This window comes from Gavialis gangeticus, unplaced genomic scaffold (assembly GCF_001723915.1).
Source record: "Gavialis gangeticus isolate Ggan-Ray unplaced genomic scaffold, GavGan_comp1, whole genome shotgun sequence".
NCBI classification, from domain to species: domain Eukaryota; kingdom Metazoa; phylum Chordata; order Crocodylia; family Gavialidae; genus Gavialis; species Gavialis gangeticus.
The window spans coordinates 1894630-1917193 of record NW_017729029.1 but is presented as its reverse complement, the minus strand read 5'-3'; the positions used below and the strand labels follow the sequence as shown (position 1 = coordinate 1917193).

Sequence of the window (22564 nt, the reverse complement as noted above, 5' to 3'; positions counted from 1 at the left end):
GAAATGCTGGCAAAAGAAATAACATGCATTTAGAAACCATTTTTTCTTGCATTACTGATAGACACCCACAAGCACATTATAACCAGTTAGCTTTTCCCTCGCGTGTGCCACTTCCTCACTGCTTTTCATTTCATCCACCTTGGGGAGAGACACCATGTTATTGAAAAGCCTTCCTTGTCCCATTCTAACAAGAAAAACTGAGCATCTCAAAATCTTTGGAGTATTTATTACCCATAACATGAGACAGGAGGGTGTTATGCACACATTTTATTGATGAAGAACTGATGCATACAAGCCTATTAATTTGCTGCCCAAGACCCCACAGAAAGCCCGTAGAGGAGCTGAGATTTGAATCCTGGTGTAGCAGGCTGCATGGCTAAGGAGCTGCAGGTAGTAAGCAAGTGATTGCAGGCCTGCCTGGATGACTGGGTCAGTTGATGAAGATAATTCAATAGCCATGGGGAAGTTAAAGGCTCCTAGAAAAGGGGGAGAGAGAGAAGGCTGTGAGGCTACAAGCAGCAGCGTTGAGTCAGGGTACTCCCTCAGGATCTGGGAAAAGACTGTAGGATATGAATTAACCCATCATTGTTTGTTTAGGGATTTGATGATTTATGTTGTACCCTGTGAGGCAAGTTGGCCCCAGGGAAATAAAGACTGTGGTGTAAACAGACAACCCACTACACCTGGTCTCCCAAGCCTTAGACTGGCCCCTTAACTATTCCTCCTCTCCTACAGCTGTTTAGTTAGCTTTGCCTTCTGGCTTTCTCATTACTTTTGGATTCCAAGCTGCAAAATACTGAGGAGGAAGGTTCACATATGGAATAACCTCTTTTCATTTACTTTTTTTTTTATTTTATTGAAGAGGCAGAAGTAGTTGAAGCACGACTTTTATGAGATTTTCACATCCTCATTACGTATCAGTGGCTGCACAGACCTCAGAGACACAAGCATATCCAACCAGGCAGTCCCTCAGGGCTGTACCAAACCCTGACTGGTATGGGACTGGTCCAAGCCTACACCTCCACCTTCACAGGTCCAGCTGCCGCACAGAGGGCTTCAATTCCAGTACTGAAAACACATAAGTAACTTTTCATTTACATGAACAATTCTTGCTCTCATTTTGGAATGAAAAATTCCTCACAAAAGTATTGACACATGTAAACCAAACCTGCAAACACATGTTGTCTCTGGAAAATCTGATTGCAGGCACTTTACTTTGTAGTTAGAATATGGAAACAAGAGATGAACACAGTTTGTACAAGTTCTTAAATGGGGAGAAGGAAAGAGCTTCAACCTACAACAGCACCCTTTACACTGTGAAATATACAAGCCACTGACTAATCAAACCCAGGTTAGTTGCTTCCTCTGTCCATAGGTAAGAATTCTCTGAATGGTCGTTTTGGTTGTTTGCTTATGTGTTACTACCCTATAAAGCACAGCTGGCCTGTTTTGCAGCAGCAACATCACATACATCCCCTTGCATATACTGAAACGTAACATACATAATCATCACTATGAGTTCATATCTGTTCTTTCTCTGTATATTACATCCCAAACATTGGGCATTGTCTCTTCAAGATGACTCGGGTCATTTTTTTCAAAATCACAATGCACCAGTTCCTCATATTTTTATTTTATATGTTGCATTTTTGAAGTAGGGAGTCCTTTAGAGCCTGCAGAGGAAAAATGTTTGCATTTAAGACCAGCACTGGTAGGGTCAAGAAACTAAGTGAAAGAGAGCCACAGTGGTCCTGTTGAGACATGCCGCACCTGGATGCTGTTTGCAGGTTTTCTTGCACACTGTCAGATATCTGTGGCATGAAAGATGTAATCTCAAATCCCACATAGAGTGCTGTGACTAAGGCTCAACAAGAGACAAGATAAACCAAAGTAGGTAGGCATGCATGTGGACCAAGTCTGCAACAACTAGTCTGATGGGTATCTAAATCTAAACAGACCAGGCTGGCCCTAACTCCTTCAAGTCAAACCTCTTGTCAGTGATAAACATGACGGTGAAATATTTAGCTGTGTAGTGGAAGCATGGCCAGCCTATCCTGCATCTGTCCTGTGGAAACAGAAAGACCACAACAGGTCAGAATTAATTCTCTGCAACAAAAAATTCTCTATTATTTTTCTGTAGTCAAGAAATCAGTGAAAGCTAGCATTTTCCAAGGGGTGCCTCGAGACTAAAAAGTTTGAGAACCACTTGTCTAAAGCTTGTATTCACACATATCCCACTTCCTTCACTCTGCAAGATAATCATCCTCAGACACTAGCTGTCAGAAACACAGATCCTAGAAATTCCTCGTGGATAACAGTACAAATCACAACAAGAAGGTAACAAACAGACACAAAACTCTTCCTACTCAGTTTGCTGCACGACTCAGTAGCTTTGAACAGTTAAATACACACAGAGGCAAGCCGCATCACAGAACCTAGTGGAACCAACCAGGTTGGGAACAACGCAAACTACTCTTTTTATCACGGCAAGTACTTTCTCACGGCTTCTGATTCTCCCTAGGATTTCCTCCATTTGCCTTTTGTTTCTGCCCTTCAAGACACCAGGTCACAATTGCAGCTTCCAGCTAAGCAGGGCTGAACACAGCTCCTGCCAAAACCCCTTTTTGTGCTGCTTCTGGGTAGAGGAGGGAATCGCTAGGGACGTTTCCTCCGGCCAGTGAGACCGCACAGGTCTTCGCTCCCTTTCGCATCACTGCTCCGCGCCTGGTCCAAGCACAGCGGAGGCCCGCTGCGCTGGCACGACTAAGGTGGGCCGCGCTCTCTGGATGCCGGTTCCTAACTGGCCTCACCAGCTGGGCGGAGTGACTCCAGCCGGAGACATGTAGCTGGGTAGCGTCTCCTGGAGCCCACGCCGCAGCCCAGACAGCAAGGCTATGACAGGGCAGGGAGAAGGCGAGGCTCCAGCTTCCTTCAAGCCCCTGCTCCTCGGGGCCTGCTCCCTCAGTCACCTGCGAAGAAAGGCAAAGGTGGACGCCGCTTATCGTTGTGCTTGCAGACCGCTCCCCACCCACAGCCCCTGTCGGGGGGAAGGCGCTCCCGGCCCCCGTCCTGCCTCAGACCCAGGGGCGACGGCCAGACCACCAGGCCGCTGGAGCCCGGCAGCTCTCTGAGAGGAAGGAGCCCCCTCAGCCCGAGCCCCGCTGGCAGGGGGCAGTCCCAGCGTCGCCCCCAGCCCGCCCCGGATCTTCGTCCTCACCGTCCCCAGCTCCGGCTCCGGCTCTCCGCATCCTGCCCGGGAAGGGGCGGGAGCACCGCGGCCCCTCCCGCGGGAGTTGGGAAACCGGGTCGGGCCGGGCGCCGCCGCCTTTTCCCGCGCGCCGCTGCCGCCCCCCGGGCAGGGCTCGCCGCGCTGCGAGGGCCTTCGCCTGGGCACGACAGGTGCGTCCCGGCTCCTGCTGCACCCCGGCGAGACCCCGCGGGCGGTGCTGCAGGACGCGCTGGACTTCGTGGCTCGTGGTCAGCGCCCTGATGCTTTCTCTGCTCTTCGTGCCAGCGGCGTTAACACCCCTCTCTTCTTCGCAAGGGTCTCGATCAGGGGTGCCTAGCGTTTATGGACCTATGTACATGCGCCTGTACAAGAAGCAGCGCCAATATGACAGCATGTTTTTGTTGGAATCCTGGTTTTTACTGATCGTGAAAATGCAAAATAAACCTTGGTGGGCACCGCGTTGGGAACCGCTGGTCTTGCTGTTCCACCACCCTTGTTCTGCCTTTCTGCTCTCCTGTGGCCTGCTCCTGGCTCTTTCACAGCCCTGCAGATTGGATTGAGGTCAAACCAATGAAGTTATACTTATTTTTGTTTCCATCTTCAACTGAAGAACACAGCCCTAGGCCCCAAGCATATTGGTAAAAAACTTCTAGTTTATTTTTAAACAGGAGAAAAATGTATGTTAATATGTGATGATGGACCCCACCACCTTTCCAAAACTTGAGTCCCGCAGCTCACGGGCTCTGTGGAAGCTTCCCCTGGCTCTTAGCACTCCCCGCACCCTCTGCCATTGCCTCAAGGGACCCTTCTCCAGTGGTCACTGCCACCCCAGGCCTGCCAGGAAGGGGGGACACCCCAGAGCACAGCACAGCCTTTCTAGAGGGGAAGCAGGTCCATGTCAGTTCTAGTTTGCTTCATCAGCTGTCTCAGCTAGCAGGGCCCATTCTCTGTGGCATGAGAGATGCCATCTCAGATCCCACCAGTCGTGGATCTAGGATCTGGAAAAGCAGGGTGCAGACCTTGTGGCACATCATCCCATATAACACAACACACATTTTTCTCCAGTTTCAGATCAAAGCAAAAAAAAAAAAAATAGAAACGTGCACTAGTTTGCTAGAGTATATCTCAATTTAAAAAAAAACAACCCAACAAACTGGGCAAAAAAAGTCACAGGATATTGTATCATTAGTGCTGTAATTGTCATCGTTAAAAGTGCTTCTAGCCTCCACAACTTATTCCAATTCATACCAGAAAACTTGCAAAAAATAATTTTTCCAACTATTTGAGTTGATCTAGTAAAAGATATCAGATTTACCCAAAGAAGTTTGTCTGCCTGTGCCCTAGACCAACATGGCTATAACCTACCTATACCCCTAAAAAAACCCCACCAAGAAAACCCCTAACATTCTTGAACTTCTTGACAACGCCTCCAATACCTCTCTGTCAGTCATCTTTACACCTGATTCAATATGATCACACCTGAACTAAGGATTTTAGCCTGAGCTAAAAACAGTCTGCAGGGCTGCGAAACAGAAGAGGCATTACCAGGAAGGGCTAAAAGACAGCCAAATTGCAGAAGACAGGATAGTTTGAATAGTGAAACATCAAGACCATTAAAGAGGAAAGGGAATCATTAAAACACCTGTGAAGTGGATAGAGATTAACAGGACTTTTATTTTATTTGTACCCAAGGCCAAATTAGCCCAAACTAATTCCAAATCCAAGAGTCCAAAATCATATGTGGCCCTTCCAGCAAACATCCTCCATCTGCACCTAGGGAATCCTGATGTTTCCAAAACCTTTGGCGGGCATCCTACTTGCAGAGGCTTGGGGTTTGGACGCCCCCAAGTTTTGCTTGCCCTTAGCTATAAAGCCCTCAGAGCAAGCAAGGGAGGAAACACCCATTTCCATAAATGGGGCTTAAAGCCGCTGCACCTTGGCAAGTACTGAACCACGCCAGGGGAGCAGTTCTCCTGCCCCGAAATTCCAAATAGGCATCTACAACGTTAAAAACATTCTGACCCGTTGTGGTCTTTCTGAATCCTTTGCAACAGGATTGCTCTATTATTTTTCTGTAGTTAAAGAATGAAAGCAAGCTAAAAGTTGGCATTTCCTATGGGGTGCCTCAAGCTCCCCATCGTTCCTCTCCCAGTGAATTTTGGGAGGTTTGCAACTTTAACAATGGGATTTGTACAGTGACAACCCTTGAATCATTACCAGGCCACCAAAAAAAAGGGCACACAACTCACCTCCACGTTTGAGGCTGATCCCAGCTTTCAACCACTGTCACCCAGTGACTTAATTTGAGCTAGTGTTTGAGGTGAAAGCTTTTGAGTCCCATTTCCAGCTCCTCAACCGCTCTTTGTTAAAATCAGATCAGGCTGTTCCTCAGGGTGATCGAGATGACACCAAAACTTTTTCTTAGACTAAGGGTGGTCAACCTGCAGATGAGGCAGGGAACAGAAAGCACAGTAGCAAATTGGGCAAGGAGAACAGTGCTGGGAATAAAGAGCAGAATAGATCAGGCAGGAGCAGATCAGTGTCACTAAGCGAGGGTACAGGGCTAATTTGTGGCAAGCCTGCCAAAAACGTTGACTCCCACTGTCTTAGACTGATCTCAGTAAACCTCCTTGTACTAACCTGTAACTGGCAAGCCAAGCAACTTGCTACTAATACTCCAGAAACAAGACCCCATCTTTAAAACTATCTTAGCAAAAGCAAACAGGCCAACAAAAATTTACTAATTACATTAAACTATACAACTGACCAAATGTATTGGAGCCTAAAAGTATATAATTACATCCTTTGAATTTATAATACTAAGTATTTGCTTAATTTTGCACCAACCTATAACTTGCCCAGGCAAAATTAAAGCAATTATTTAAAGATTTGCAAATGTGAAGTGGGATTGAGATTTATGAACACAACTGTTTTGATGATGGTTGTTTTCTCTGTTTTCTTTGGGCAATTTCTTTCCTGAAGTCATTATATCACGATATCTGAGAGGGGGACAGATTTCTTGGGGTGGAGGGACACATCACTCTCCAATAATGAAATTAATTGTTTTAGAAAACACAGCCTGCCCTTTCTTAAATATCTCTTTTCTACGCAAAATACAATAAACGAAATTAAATAAAAAGCAGACTGAATAGAGTCCACAGTTGATGAAGCCTTCTAGTCTCACTCAACTGACAGGAAATCCAGCAAACTGGTTGTTGCCAAGCTCTGAATTTCATGTGCAATGTTTTGCTGAGGTTGAGACTGGCTGCCAGAGATTCTGCACACCAGATATATTTAGGAAATGTGTTTCAGCCTGCTCTCAATCTTCCATTGTAAAGTGAGGGGAGAGGAGGGGGAAATTCTGTGAAGCAGGAAAAGAGATGCAAATACTCATCTCTGTTCTTTGCTGAGCTGATTAAAAGAACAGCTTTGGGAGAGACTTTGCTGCTCAAAGGGAATGGCTGCCCTCCTGTGGCCAGCTGGGCAAGAATGCTTTAAAAATAGAATAAAGATACCAGGTCCATTCATGCAGACTTTAGGCCAGTGTTTAGCTACCCACTGGGCCTGTCTACACTTGTGCTTAATGTGCTTTAAGATAGACTAGTGTGCATTAAAAGTGTCACTAAAGTGCTCTTTTGCTAATGCAAATTAAGATAGGCTAATGCACATTTTTCTAGTACTTCACAATGGAGGTACTAGATTGAATGCACATTAACCAAAGTGCATTAATAAACATAGACACACCCACTATTTATTTGGTGTATCACCATGTCAACATAGTTAGGAAGTCGTGCATTAGAGACACTTTTTAGAGTACAGAAATGCAATTGTGTTGGCTCCTTAACCCAAAGAAGCTCCACACCAAATGCCAGGCAAGTTCTTGGAATAGTATTTGCAATTTGTAAGCCTGATGAGGAAGCAACAGAAGTTACAGATCTCTAGGTCATGGCTTCAGTTCTGAGCCAATACCATTTGAAAGTTACCACTCCCTTGACGTTTAGAAACCTGCCTGTCAAGTGCCTGAAGCCTAACTAAGCTACCTAGTGTTGTGGCTTCCTTGTACTTAAGCCCCTAGTCTAATCAGCAGTGAATTGGAATCAAATACATCTATGACAATGAGTCCCTTCAGAAGTAGGTGATGGTAGACGAATTTATTAAGATGTATTTATGCTGGCTGCATAAATACATGGCTCACATGGGTAAATTTAGTTCCATACATGGGAGGATCCTCTTGCAATCAGCTTTCACTTTTACGTGCCTAGATTTATAATGGGATTGATCAATACAGTAAACTGATTCAGCATAAAAAAAATTGATTGTTCTGGCTGAATAATCATGACTTCAGAATGATTATTAGACCTGTACACCTGAGTACAGCATGGTTTTCTTTTAAATCAGTAATGAATTAATCCATACTTAAGTCTCATTAGAAAGGTGATTAAGTCACAGTACTAGTCTGTTTAGTGAATTGCATGATAAAGCCTGACTTCTACATACTAATAGGTTTGTGTTTCTATAAAATGTATAGATGGACAGGGAAGATGCAAAGCAGTGGACTCAAGAGTACAGCAAAGCAGATTTAGATTAAAATCTCAAACAAAACTTCATACCTCTAACAGCAGGAGGAGCTATGGCATCTTTCACTAGAGGTTTTCAAGAAGCGGTCATATAGGGATCTCTATCTGAGCTAATTTAGAAATAGTGCATCCTACATCTGTGCTGGGTGGGGTACTAAATTAGGCATGTCAAATTCATTTAACCCTATTGTGCTAGATCTGGACCAAGGATTTGAGGGTTTTTTTATGGACCAAATAGTCCAGCTACATCAGCAGGTCAAGTGGCAGCAGCCTTAACCCCCTGGATACTAGCCCTGCCAACACAGCAGCTGTGGGAGCCATAGAGGTTAACACACCACTCCTCCCCCCTGAGAATCAAGATCCCTGCTGAGGGCAGAGTCTGGAAGATCAGTAGAGCAAGCAACAGCATTACCCTTCCCCACTTCTTCCTTGGTACTGGCCCTGGTGACAGTGCTCTGGCAGCTATCGGGGTTAACTTTGACACTGGTTGCCCAACAATTCAGTGGGATAAGCCCTGTTGGCCGTCTCCTCTCATTTTGCACCTTACATACACAGCAGATGCAAAATGTTGCTATATCAGAATTCACCACAGGCACAAAGCAGTGAAGAAACGAGCCCTGTTACCCCTCTCACACCCCAGGCCTGTCTTCGTGATTCTGTAATACTTGCTTTCCTCTGGACAAAGGCTGGATGACAGTCTTGTTTCTCAGTGCCCCAAAAGTCATTGCTCTAAATGGTGGAAGGTATTCCTTCTCACCTAACTCCCAGGTCCTGGCAGTTCAAAACGTAGGCTGCTTACCATAAAGCTAAACCAAGTTGCTGAGTTTGTTTGTTTGCAAATATTATTTTAAGTGAGAATCTTTGGCAGCTGGAAATGCACAAATGCAGCCAACAGCAGAATGCATATAGTAACTTTCAACCCACACACAAGCTTGCTCATATCCTTTTTAGTATTTTAATTTATAAATTTGAAAGTTAACAAATAATGTACATATTTACCTTTTCACAGGTCTTATATATACACAACAGTAGGTCAATATTAAAATTGAGGTTCAAAGGACTTTAAGACATACAGCAATGAGACAAAAATAGCAAGATGGAGGGGGGGGGGGGAGAAAACTTGGTTCATGCCTCAGAAGATTATCTGGCTCCTCTGCAGAAAAAAAAAAGTTACAATTGCTATTAAGGCAAGAAGTCTGCTCTTCCCCCTGCAGCCCTCCCCACTTTAAAAAAAAAAAAAAAAAAAACAGAAGAGAGATGACTTGCTTTTCCCCTTGAAAAGCAAAGTGACTATCTTCAAATCATAAGTATAAACATTATATATAAATACAGAAGAGACACACGTGTGCACATGGGTCTCCTTTGCACTTGTATACAATGTCTATATTTAAGATTTGAAAATGCAGTCTCCTCTGCATTTATATACAGGTTAGTCCCTATAAGTACTAATACATAAATGAGAGAGAGAGATTAGTGCTTATAGGGACTAACCTGTATCCTTTTGGAGGCATACAAAAGGAATAAACCCTACAATGGGCACATATTACACTCAACTTATGTTGGATTTAGAACCATTCGGCCAAGTAGGCCTTCCCATATAGTGCTACAATTTTTAAAAGACAGTCAAGCTTGACTTCTCATTAGTTTCTAAAGGCTGAAGTAATTCAAAGTGTTACACTGGCCCCTTTTGTGGTTTCACAGTTAACTTTTCTGTTTTAAAAATCATAATTCCCCTCAAATTGCTGAGGGAATAACACCCAAGAGCAGCAAGCTAACTGTACATAATGTGCCATGGCACAATGCTCTTAACCACTACTACTTCAAGAAACAGGTAAAAGGCTTGCAAACAAGTGTCATTTTCTAGTAACTATCAACTTTAATTGTATCCTCAGATCTATCACAGGAAAAATTTGCTGCATTTTAGTCCCTCTGTGGTGTGAGCTATGCCTTCCAGAAATATACAAATGCAAGTCCTGCCCACTGGTCAAGTAAGCATCTGCAACCTGCTTTTTTACTAGTCCACATATTAGCATGAACATATCCTGTCAATAGAAAGTACTTAATATCAGCCATAAATATCTTTGGCATAGTTTAACCACAGAAGCCAAAAGAAATTCAGATGTCAGGGATGAGAAATCACTCTAGAATACATACAATTTAGACACAATCAAGCTAAAATGGAAGGCATCCTTGTGCTATAGCAATATCTTTGATATACATTGAGCCCTCAAGTTCACACTCCACAAAATATCACAGAAAAAATAAAGTTTTAGATTTATTTATTTTTATTAAATAAAATAGAAAAAAGCAAACTGCAAAGGCCTGGCTGTGTAACCATTCAAGCCATACAACCCAGTGTCCTTTTTCAGGGCTGTTTTCCCCCTCTGCATCTTTTAAAGAGGTAATGGTTGGTTCACAAAAAAGTGTTAGACATTTCAAATGAAAATATCTGCCTTCCTCCTCTAACCAAGAAATTGAGGTAGGCCCACAAAGCTTTTTCAGAACCAATAATGGTATATAAGAATTTTTTCTTTAATGAAGTGTATTGCACACTTCAAATATATATTGGTATCAGGTCGGGGCTGACACAAATAGAAAGTGAATGGGGTAATTTACTGTGACAATGAACTGTAACAACTGGAATTCCTGGCTGAGAGTGGTAACACATTGTGTTCCTTTGTTCTGCTTCAGGAAGCAGTGCTGTTTTAATACAAAATGTGTAATTTTTCACAACTGGAAGCAAGAAATTTCAGGATATCTGCAATCCCCACCTACATCCTGCTATACACTGCTAAAGACTCTATGGGAAGTTATGTTTTCCAGGTGAGTAACTGGAAAATTTTACTGCTTCAGAAAATAATAAAATTTCCACTCCAGGAATCAATGCAGCAAGTCAAAAAAACAAAAAAACCCAAAAACCAACCCCCACCACTTTCATCCTATAACCAGATTGTTTCTCCCTACCCCTTAATACATTAACATCCTCTATACTACAAGCTCTGTAGTGCCATCTTTAAATTATATCAAGTTAACATAAAAATAAGTGTTTTGCCTCATTCATAAGCCAAAAGCAAAATAATCATTCACACAGAACCACCCACACCAAAATCTGTAAGAAAACAAAACAAAATGGGCATGAGACTGCAGGAGGAGGAGTCACTCATCTAATCATGTTTCCACATTCAATTCAAAATACTTTCCAGACATTTGTCTTTCTTCTCAAGGAGACTTGATAGATTTTACATTGATTTCCTTCAAAAGTAGTAGCACTGTATCTAAGATTGATAGATAAGACATGCATTGGAAATCAAATCTTGCAGATCTTGTGGAATCCTATGGAAACTCTGCACAACCAAGGGCTGATCCTGTAGTAGTGCATATTCTTGCCAACAATTTTCATATTAAAGGTCCATAGGGAGGTTTGCTGAGTATGTAACATATACTCCAATTTTAATGATCTAATATATTTGCAATTCTTCGCTTTCCTAAAATATTTGTTTTTAGCATTTTAAAGTACAGTTTATTTGAATTGGCTGAAAAGAAACAGCACTGTTTTTTTTTAAATCAATTTCATACTGGTAACAGTTTCTCTTTGCTCCAAAATACCCAGTGTGAATTTTGTACCTAAGTGTATCAATACCCGGGTTCCAGCTTCAGTAGTTGAGACAGACTCTTGCCACCAACTGTCTCTTCCACTGTACATCTGTGTAAGTAAAATGTAGGTGTCAGATCTGTACTAACCCATTTATGTCAGCTGGTAGAATGGAAGAGACAGCATAGGGAGTAACTGATTTTTTTGTTTTCTTCCCCCTTTCCACTTGGATTCTTAATCTATACATATTAAATTACATAGGCTCCCAAATCCATACCATATTCGTGTTTATAAAAAGAACTGCATTTTTGTATTTTAATATAAAACTAGATACATTTACATCTGAGTATGATCTGACTAAATCTATATGCACATATTACTACATTGGAAAGCATGAACCATGGTATATCAAACATTAGAATGGACTGTACATTTCAACAGCAACTTCATTCCCCCTACCAGAACTCAATGCTGTGCAGCTCTCCTCACATTGCTTGCTGAAAACGTATGCAACTTTGAACTTCTGTACATTTCTCCACAAGCAACTATGCAGGACTTCATCTTCATGCCAAAGCCCAACAACTGTATGTCTGCAAGGTTTAAAGGGGAAAGGGTGCATATCTGAAAAACAATTTCCCCCCTTTTTAATAAATACTCTGTCTAAATCTATAGAAAAAAAAAATCTTATTTCCCCTCAGCAGAAAGAGGAGCTGTAAGCAAAACACAGGCATTTCTGCGAAAGTGCTACCCATGTAAACAACCAAACAAAAGTTGCACTAAGCAGCTAGAGTCTGTATCCACATATTAATTCTGAGCAGCCACTGCCTTCCTCAGGGACATAATTCATTGCCCTTCCCCTAGAACATTTAAGCATATTTCAGTCTTCTGTTTGGATGCTGCTCTTCAAATGTCTCCTGTATCAAAAGCCTCATTTACTCTGAAAGAATTCCCAGCAGCTGTGGTACACAAATCTCTAGCTGCCCAAGACTGGGCTCAACATTTGCAAATTGACAGCTTGACAATCACTGCAGTCACCTTCAAAGTGAAATCCAAAAAGTCTTCCTCCCAGGCTCCCACTCATTCAGCTCTTGGGTCACAAGAAAGAAGTAGTAACTATCCAGCACAAACAAACATTCTCCCCATCCCGAGACATGTGGTTCAACTAGTGCCACACCACACTCAAGATATTGAGCTAATACACAGTTCCCAAAACACACGGAACTGGCTTAAGTGTACGAGAGGAGTTTGCATTCAGATGATTAGCAGTTCGCTTCAGACATGGTATGATAAAGAAGTGGCATGGACTAAATATGTATTTTTCCCAAGAACTGAAATCAGGTCTGACAGCGAATGATGGGTTCATCATGGCCACCTTATATAGAGTTCAACTCTGTACATCAAGGAAAAGAAACAGACAAAATCCAGACATTTCTTCCCCATCCGACATGAATCAGCAAATACGTTCTAGCATTCATAAGGCAATACTCTGTTTTAAAAAGAATTCCAAGCATAAATGGAAATGCTAACGTAGGTAATTCTGTCACCTACTCTTCAATTATCAGCCTCCTCGAAGTTCCAAGATGCAATTTTAATGTTTTCATGTTCAAGAACTGCCCTCTCCCTCAGGCAGGACAGTCTCTTCTCACAGTGAGTCTTTTCTACTTTGATATTTATACTAAAACAGCAGGATTAAATTAAAACCTAGTAGCTCGACTTCAGCATCTTTCAAGCAACTGGCTTCTTTTAAGAACAAGACAAAAAAGTGACAAATTTACTGCTCTCTGGCATTACCCCATCACCTGCCTTTTTAGAGTAAGCAACAAAAATAAATTACAGACAAACGAAGCCCACAATTCACTGCATCAGTCAAGAAAATCTTCCGTTCTGTAGTGTGCAGTCTCTGCTGATCCACCATCACTGAGGTATAAAAGTAAGAATCATCCAACTTATGACAAAGTAGAAGAGGAATATGGGGTAAACGACCAAAGCTTTGCGATTTGGAGGCTGGCTGTCTGCCAGGAAGGCTGTTGATGCTGGTGGGGAGAAATAACACACATACTTGAAATGTTAAACAATTAAAAACTAGACAATTTTCCAGATTAATCAAAAATGAGTTAATGCTTTCAAATTAGCACCTGCCTTGCATTTGAATGGTGAAAGGCAGTGCTACAGTAAAAATGACAATAAATAATTCCATCTCACAATTCTGTAGGGATGACCACTGCTCACTAGCTTTATCATCTTTTATCAAAGGGAAGGATGGCACTTGGCTGATATTACACACAGGATGAGACTGGCAGCAATACTACAAGTGTGTACATGAATCAGTGTTTTCCAATGGTATTCTCTGGCCTAAGTCTCAAGTTGAATTAATTTAACTGTTTCTTTTTTAATTCTTTCCCCAAGAGACAAAAGGTCAGGCAACCATCCCTCCAGACCTGAAGTACTAAATATATAGTTTCTATTGACACGACTAGGATCTTGAGCAACAACAGACATGTGGGGAAGGGGAGGGTCCTTCCCACCCCAAGGGCAGAAGTGCTATTTCCACACCAGCCTTAAGTGCCCTGGGGAACTTAAGACTTCAAACCAATCTCCTCCCACTTTATGCTTCCAGCAGACTACTAGGCAGGTCTTTCTCTTTAGAAAAGAAGAGCACTAACCATGCCTTATCACATGCAATAGTTATATAGCTGACATTTCCTTACCTAGTGTTGACCAGGCAAACATAGCCATCACTACAATAAGTCGGACAATGAAACTAACAGTGCCAGAACCTGCTAGTAGTACCAGCCTGCATACCAGCATAGCCACTGTCAAGGGCAGGACACAGTAACCCAGGACACACAGACTCTGAAAAAAAGATCTAGAAAAGAGAGAGGGAGACAGAGAAAGAAGACAGAAGAATGCAGTTGAGCATTATGGAAGCCTGATGCTGCATACTTGAATGCATTCGCTTCCAACGTTCATACTGATACTCACATGGTTCCTCCAAGCAGTTTTGAGTTTAGCGTAATTACAACTGCTCCAAACCAGATGATAACAAAGACCTCAGCAAACTGGGGACCTCCATCTTCTTTACTATCTGCTGACCCTCCCTGAAGCATCCTGAGGCACAGAATAGTCTCACATCAGAAATAAACAGAGATGGTAACAACATTTTACTTTGTCTTCCTTTTGTCTGCATTAAGTCTGGGAAAGAATGATTGTCAGATCTGTAAGGCCAAATAAAGCTCATTTATTTTTGGACCACAAATAATGCGATCAGTACTGTACAGAGCAGGAAAACAAGTTTTTTTAAGCATACACGTTGATCACATGCAAAGTGAAAGATACAACTACTGAATCTTCCAGACCTTTAAAAAGGATTATGAATGATTTGTTACTGCAAATATACAAGTAAAAAGAAAAGCAATATGCTAGGTAGGAGTTGTGTTCTTTTAAAGCAAAATGGGACAACTGACAACCAACACCCAAGGAAAAGCCAACCTGCTTATTGGGTATTTTGCGTAGGTTTTCCACCAGCCCAAAGGGACCACGCCTTGCCTAACAATGGAGGACAGCCAGGGTGAGGGTGAATTTATACCCAATATCAATGTAGACCTTGTAAAGGAACACCTTGAGAGGCTGGACATCTTCAAGTCAGCTGGTCCTGACAGTTTGCACCCCAGGGTACTTAAGGAGCTGGCAGGCATCAAAGCCCAGCCACTGGCAAGGATATTGGAGAACTTGTGGCACACACGTGAAGTACCCAAAGACTGGAAGACGACTAATGGGGTGCCTATCTTCAAGAAAGGGAGGAAAGTGGATCTGGCAAACTACAGGCCAATCAGCTTGACCTCAATCCCTTGAAAGATTTTGGAAAAAAATTATCAGAGACCATTCTTGACAAAACTGGCTGATGGCAACATCCTGAGGGACAGCCAGCATTGGTCAGACAAGACCTACCTGCAAGAAGCGCAATCTCATTTCCTTCTATGACCAGGTGACATATCACCTGGACAAGGGAGAAGAGATTAACGTCATATATCTAGACTTTAAAAAAGCCTTTATCTGGTGTCCCATGATCACCTCGTGGAAAAATTGGCCAACTTTGGCCTCGGCTACATCACAATCTGACATCTGGGGAACTGGCACCAAGGTCACACCCAGAGAGTGGTAATCAACGGAAGTGAATCATCATGGTACTCCGTGACCAGTGATGTCCCCCAAGGCTCCATCCTTGCACCTGTTCACTTTAGCATCTTTATTAATGATGTGGACATTTATGTCAGAAGCAGGCCGGCCAAGTTCGCCAATGACACCAAATTTTGGGGTAAAAGCATCCACACCTGAGAACAGGCTGGTGATTCAGGCTGACTTAGAAAGTGGGCAGATAAAAACCTGATGACATTCAGTATGGAAAAATGCAAGGCACTATACCTCGGGGGGGGGGGGGGGGGGGGGAAGACCTGCATCATGCTTGTAGGCTCAGCAGTGCTACACTCGCTAGCACCATGGCCAAAAAGGACTTGGGGGGTCATGATTGACCACAAGATTAACATGAGCCAAAAGTGGTGTCACAGCTGGTAAGGCAAACAAAAAAAACAAAACAAAAAACAAAACTGTGGCTTGCATCCATAGATGCTTCTCAAGCAAATCCCAGGATGTCATTCTCCCGTTGTACTTGGCCTTGGTGAGGCCACAGTGGAGTACTGCATCCAATTCTGGGCTCCACAATTTAAAAAGGATGTGGCAAAGCTCGAAAGACCAGAGGAGAGCCACATGCATGATCAGAGGACAAGAGAACAGGCCTTATGATGAGAGGCCAAGAGCCATGGGACTCTTCAGCCTGCAAAAGTGCAGGCTCACGGGTGACCTGGTAGCTGCCTGTAAGTATATTAGGGGTGTTCATCAGGATCTGGTGGAATACTTGTTCACCAGAACACCTCAAGGGATGACAAGGTCAAATGGTCACAAACTCCTCTAAGACCATTTTAGGTTGGACATAAAGAAAAACTTCTTTACTGTCCGAGCCCCCAAGGCCTGGCATAGACTGCCTCCAGAGGTGGTGCAAGTCCCTACTCTGGGCTCTTTTAAGAAACATTTGGACACCTATCTTTCTAGGATCCTTAGGCACTAGCTGACTTCCTGCCCCTAGGGCAGGGGGCTGGACTCAATGATCTTTCAAGGCCACTTCCAGCCCTAATATCTATGAAATCTATAAAGATATTATTACCCAAAAATTAAACTTTTAGGGCAGTGGTTTTCAACCTGTAGTCCACAGATCCCTGGGCGTCCACACTATGTCTAAAGGGTCCATGAAAGATGACTATGATCAATGAAAAGTATGTGAATACCCACGCTTACAATTCAAAGGGGTCTGCGTCTCATTCTAAATTTTTTAGGGGTCTGCAAATGAAAAAAAAAAAAAGGTTGAAAACCACTGCTTTACAGACCATAAACGGGTTGTTGCAAAGGTTAAGAATAGTGTTATTTTAACCAGTATGGCAAAAGCTTTGCTCTTGTTTTTGTCTTTTCATATTCCCATGTGGAGTTTTAAAACAGACTGCTGTTGCAGCTACAGCTAAACCATTTTATAAGGTCCACACAAACTGCTATTAAAATGCATACATTTGTGCCATTAATGTTGTTATCTCCCAATTCAACCACCCTAGCAGCATTTTAGTTAAAACAAAACATTAAGGCATGACAATGATTTAAATTCAAGTAGCAAAATAATAGAAGTAGCAGCCTTTTTTGATTTAAGTTTGTTTACAAGCTGTCCACAATTACAAAATGACAAACTAATGATGTATTTTTTGAATGGAGCAAAAAGCCAAAATAAAGAAGTGGATTTGATAGCTAGTCCAGTTTTAGTATCACAAGCATTTCATTTACACATTAATGTTAAGGACAATTCACATATATTTCTTCATACCCCATGTGAAATGTAGTATTTCAATCACAGTTTTTGCAATATGCATTAAAATTAAATAATTACTAGGATCTGTCCAGCTTTCAGTAGAAAACATCTTGAAGGCAAATCAGACTGGAAAAGAACTATGTATTACATTCATTTACCCTAACAATCTACATAAAAAGGCAAGGTTTAATGGGTTTTAGACATCCAAAATATCTTTAACAATATTATTACTAATATATATATTATAGCGCACAGCAGTCTAAATATCAGAATAACTAACTTGACATGTTTATTCAGAAATCCAAACATTTTTTAGACAGAGACAATGGGTACTTACAGTGCAAGTGAGACACAAAGCACTAAGGGGCCCCAAAGATCCCCTGTAAAGAAAGAAAAAAGGAGGCTCAGATTTTCTCTCAATCTAGCAAATAATGAAGCCACCCTTTGTGCCCCTTTTTTTAAGCTCCCAGACCTATAGTTGTTATATTTAAGACCTGGTATCATGTGCTACATAAAGTGACACTTCCAAGGGTTTCTGTCTTCACAGCTATTGGTTTAAAATAAATCTTAAATGTTTCTCTGTGAATCAGGGTGCCATAGCATGCTAGGATGCCTTGTGATCCTTTCAAGGGTGACACACGTTAGCACTGTCAGCTGTGGAAACATGATTTGCAAGATAAACTCCAAGTTCTTTGCAACCAAAGAATTGCTTTATTATTTTTCTGTAGCCAAAAAACATGTGAAAACTAAACTGACTTTTTCTGCAAAGTGCTTGAGTACACTGAGGGGCACCTTGAGTATAACAAAGTTAAGAACCACTACTCTACCTTGTTCCTTAACCACCTATTTGCTTATGCTATTCTGCATCATACAGTGAAACAACACAGAACGATACTTTCTGTTTGCCAGAGACTTTGTTATCAATTTTCTTTGTGCAATACAGGCAGTGTTTTGTTTCGTTTTTCTTAAGAGGGGGAGGGGAGGGGAAGGAAAGGGCATGGAATTCTGAACCTGAACTACCCTCCTAAGATATCAGAAAACCATTGGTACATACAGTCTCTGAGGAGTGCACTGCTTTTTTTGGGATACATGACATGCACAAATTTCTTCCCAACTGCCTTTAGATCTCGCATCTGAAATACAGAAGTGACATTTCAATACAGTATACTCCACTTATAGTTATATCAGATAAATGCGTAAAATCATTTAATTGCACAACACGATACTAGTTTCAATTCCTTTCTGTTGCTCACATTGAAACATGTATCCGTTATCTGCATATCTTTTCATAGTTTCTAGGGTCAGAAGGGACTCGAGTAGATCATCTAGTCTGACCCCCTGCCATGGCAGGAAAGTTTAGGTGTTCATCTAACCTCCTCTTAAAGACCCCCAGGGTAGGAGCCAGCACCACCTCTTTTGGAAGTTGGTTCCAGATCCTAGCCGCCCTGACCGTGAAGTAGCGCCTCCTGATATCTAGCCTAAATCTACCCTCTGCCAGCTTGTGACCGTTATTCCTGGTCACTCCTGGCAGTGCTGGGGGGAACAGGGACTTCCCCAGTGCCTGCCAATCCCCCCTGACAAGTTTGTAACAGGCCACTAGATCCCCCCTCAGCCTTCTCTTATGGAGGCTGAACAGGTTCAGGTCCCTTAGCCTCTCCTCATAGGGCCTGCCCTGCGGCCCCTCGATCATGTGAGTGAACTTAAATACATAAAATATTTAAGTGCATACCAATATTTAGCTCCAATGTACAGGCAACCCTCACTTAACTGGTTCCAGAAAAACTGAGCGTTAAGTGTTAAGTGGAACTGTGCTAAGCAAAACCCATCTCCTCATAGAAATGAATGTAAATAGAAGTTAATTGGTTACTGCCTGCCCCCCCACACACCTGCCAGCCAGCATGCCAGCCCAGGCCTGTGTTCGTTGCCCTGCTCTGGGCCGCCGCCAGTCCTGGCCCTGGTGCAGGTCCCATGCTCATGTCTGCCCCCACCACTTGCTGCTTTTCAATCGCCACTGCCTCTCCCCACCCCCTCACTCGCCCACCAGCCTCTCTCGCCCCACTTGCTAGCCTGGACACTGGCACTCCTACAGCCCCACTCTGGGAACCAGTGAAGGCCCTGTGGCTCCTCGCCTCTGTCACCACCGATTCTCCCCACCCCCTGCCTGCTCTGGCCCATGCCAGCCCAGGCTCCACTGCCCTGCTCTGGGTGCAGGCTTCTGGTGGTCCTAGCCTTGGGCCCCAGCACAGGCCCCACACATCAGCACAGGCCCCACTCCTGCCCCCCCACCCTTGGGGCGGGTCCCTGCTGGCCCCAGCCCCGGTTTGGGCCCTGTGCTCTTCCCCCCTGTTGCCGCTGCTTCTTCCCGCCCCCCCCTGCCAGCTCCAGCACCACATGCCAGCCTGGGCCCGCACTCCTGATGCCCCACCCGGAGGCCTCATGCCTTTGAACAATATAGTATCCCTGTCACGCTATCAGTCACAGTCCACCGGCACGTAGAAAGCTCAAGCAGCTAGCTAGTATGGTTAAGGCACAACAGCTTCTCTAGCCAATGATATGGAAGGAAGCTACATGACTATCATTTCTGTCTGGCCACCTCTGTCACCCCAGCTCAAACCCCCGAGTCCCCATTTATGGCTGGGCTAACTGGGGAGCAGAATTTGACAAAGTTTAACATAAGGCTAAAACTCTCACTTCTTGAGCTGTACCATAAGACACCATAAGCAAACTGCCAAAAATATATGTTAACATCCCTTATCACAATATTAAATGTTACAGAATTTAATAAATCTAAAAAGACAATAAGCCTAAGCAAATCTAGCCCAATACTTAAGACTTTGTTCACTGCCTGAGGAAAAGGGGGTCATGTTATCTGGCTAGTTCTTCTGAGCCCCACTCGAAGCTTCCATAGCTAGAGATTTTCAGCAGATAAGAAAAAACTAAGTTTGTGGAAGTTTATGTCTATTATTCAAATCCTTTGCTCCCTAAGAGGGAACTTGTTTTATACCAAGTTTTTATATTTAAAAATGTATGACAAATTACAAGGTAAGAAAATAGATCCAATAGTCCACAACCATCTGGCACAAAAGATAAGCAATCTTCGTTAGTGTTAATATGGGCAAAGCCAGAAACAAACTCACAATAGTATCCCTAACAGGCTCATCCAGTGTGGAGTAGTCTTCATCAGGGGAGTGAGATCCAACAGGAACTGTGATCTCCCCTTCCACTGGGATATCCTCAGATATTGACACATCAGACAGACCTGCAAACTAAGTGTTTTTAAGGAGTTTTATTATTAAAAATACAGAAACTAGTGCTTCAACCCCTTGTAGATAAGCAAAGAAAAAGCTGGTTTTTCAGAACCGTAAATTAGAGCATTTAAAAATTAAGATTGCTGCTGACCTAAAACAAAACACTCTGCCTACGTCAAGGACTTCACAACCTCGAAAGGCAGACAGTGTGCAAGCTAGAGGATAGATATAGTTAAAAGTTTTGTTCTACTTACCTGTAATCCCCAAGTGCATCCTCCTATTCTTTATGACTTGTGGTAGAGTTAGACTGATATTGTAGCTGCGATGGTCCAGATATTATGTGAGACAAGGATTTATTTGGGTGATATATTGCACTGGACCCACAGAAGAAGACCATCTTGCATTTGAAAGCTTATCTACCTGTAGCCTATCTATGCAGTGCATTGAATAAAAAGCATCACTGTAAGAAATCCTTGCCCTTCTGGCTTTTTTTTAAAACCTGTTTGCATAGTAAGTTTGCTGGGACAAGGTTCACGGCTTGCCTACATAATATAAAGACCCGAGTACATTTAGGATGCCAAATGTTTCATAACAGCTACAGCAGTGCCTCTTGGGTGTATTCTCTGCCTTCTGTGCAATGCCGAGAATACCATCAGCAGACAAAATATTAAAGAATTGCCCACAACAGCAAGATGACCTCATATGTGATCCCAGCACACACAGCAGCCATGAAGAGCCACATTAAATTTACAGAGTTAATAACAAAAATATTGTCACACTTCCCACCAAAAGAGCTTTTTGCAACTGCTGCTAGGTAACCAAAGCAGAGAGAGGTAGTTAGTCATGGGAGTCTGAAGTCAGCCAGAAGGCAGGGTAGAGATGCACCTAAATAGGCTAACTAAATAAGACAGATCATTCATGAACCTGGGTTCACGAATGCTTGTTTTCTCTCATATATATGAGAGCTTCCCCTGCAAAATAACTGACCCTGGAGAGGAACCCTTGATAATTCATCCCCAAAAACCATTTTTTCCCTTGCCTTGCCACATGCCAGCAGCAGCTGGATAGTGACCTGGCAGCTAAAAGGGACTGTGAGATAAGAGGGTGGGGTCCTTGCAACTCAATGAGAGAAGGCATATGGGAGACACTGTCACTGAATGAGCCTGGGTTCATGAAAGCTTGTGATCTCTCTCTCATGTATACGATGAGCGCCTCATACATATGAGGGAGAGCAGAACACAAGCTTTTGTGAACCCAAGTTTATGATAGATATATCTATCTATATAAAAATATCTATGTATGAGTTTATGATATAGAATACAGGCAACCCCTGCTTAGCACTCTTAACTGGTTCCTGAAAAACTGAGTGTTAAGTGAAATGAATGTTAGGTGAAACCAAAAGTATTTGACAATCCAAAATGGCAACCACAAGCGTTAACGAAACTCGCTGAACACTAAGTGATTATCAATTAGTGATACTCATAAAGTGACTATCATAAACTTGGGTCCACAAAGTATACAATATACAAGTTTACAATATCTATCTATATATAGTATATATTTATATGCGTATTGTGAACTCATCAGGTATCAATTAAAAATGAGTGTTATAGCAAAACAGCGCTAAGCGGGTGTTGCCTCTATCTATCTATCATAAACCTAGATTTACATACATACATGGAGTTTATGATAGATAGATAGAGGCAACACCCGCTTAGCGCTGTTTTGCTATAACACTCATTTTTAATTGATACCTGATGAGTTCACAATACGCATATAAATATATACTATATATAGATAGATATTGTAAACTTGTATATTGTATACTTTGTGGACCCAAGTTTATGATAGTCACTTTATGAGTATCACTAATTGATAATCACTTAGTGTTCAGCGAGTTTCGTTAACGCTTGTGGTTGCCATTTTGGATTGTCAAATACTTTTGGTTTCACCTAACATTCATTTCACTTAACACTCAGTTTTTCAGGAACCAGTTAAGAGTGCTAAGCAGGG

At 42.6% G+C, this 22564-nt stretch overlaps 1 protein-coding gene across 1 annotated transcript in view; it reads right to left on the bottom strand.

Moving 5' to 3' along the window:
• Positions 1 to 8747: 8747 nt before the first annotated feature.
• Positions 8748 to 22564, bottom strand: part of YIPF6 (Yip1 domain family member 6) — a 19286-nt gene continuing 5469 nt past the window's right edge. Inside the window, exons 2-7 of the mRNA XM_019521103.1 lie at positions 20441 to 20569; positions 18358 to 18436; positions 17641 to 17683; positions 14381 to 14506; positions 14107 to 14264; positions 8748 to 13431 (exon numbers count right to left, since the gene is read on the bottom strand). Coding sequence (XP_019376648.1) covers positions 13313 to 13431; positions 14107 to 14264; positions 14381 to 14506; positions 17641 to 17683; positions 18358 to 18436; positions 20441 to 20569 — 654 coding nt within the window. The 3' untranslated portion in view covers positions 8748 to 13312. The remainder of the gene's footprint in view (positions 13432 to 14106; positions 14265 to 14380; positions 14507 to 17640; positions 17684 to 18357; positions 18437 to 20440; positions 20570 to 22564) is intronic.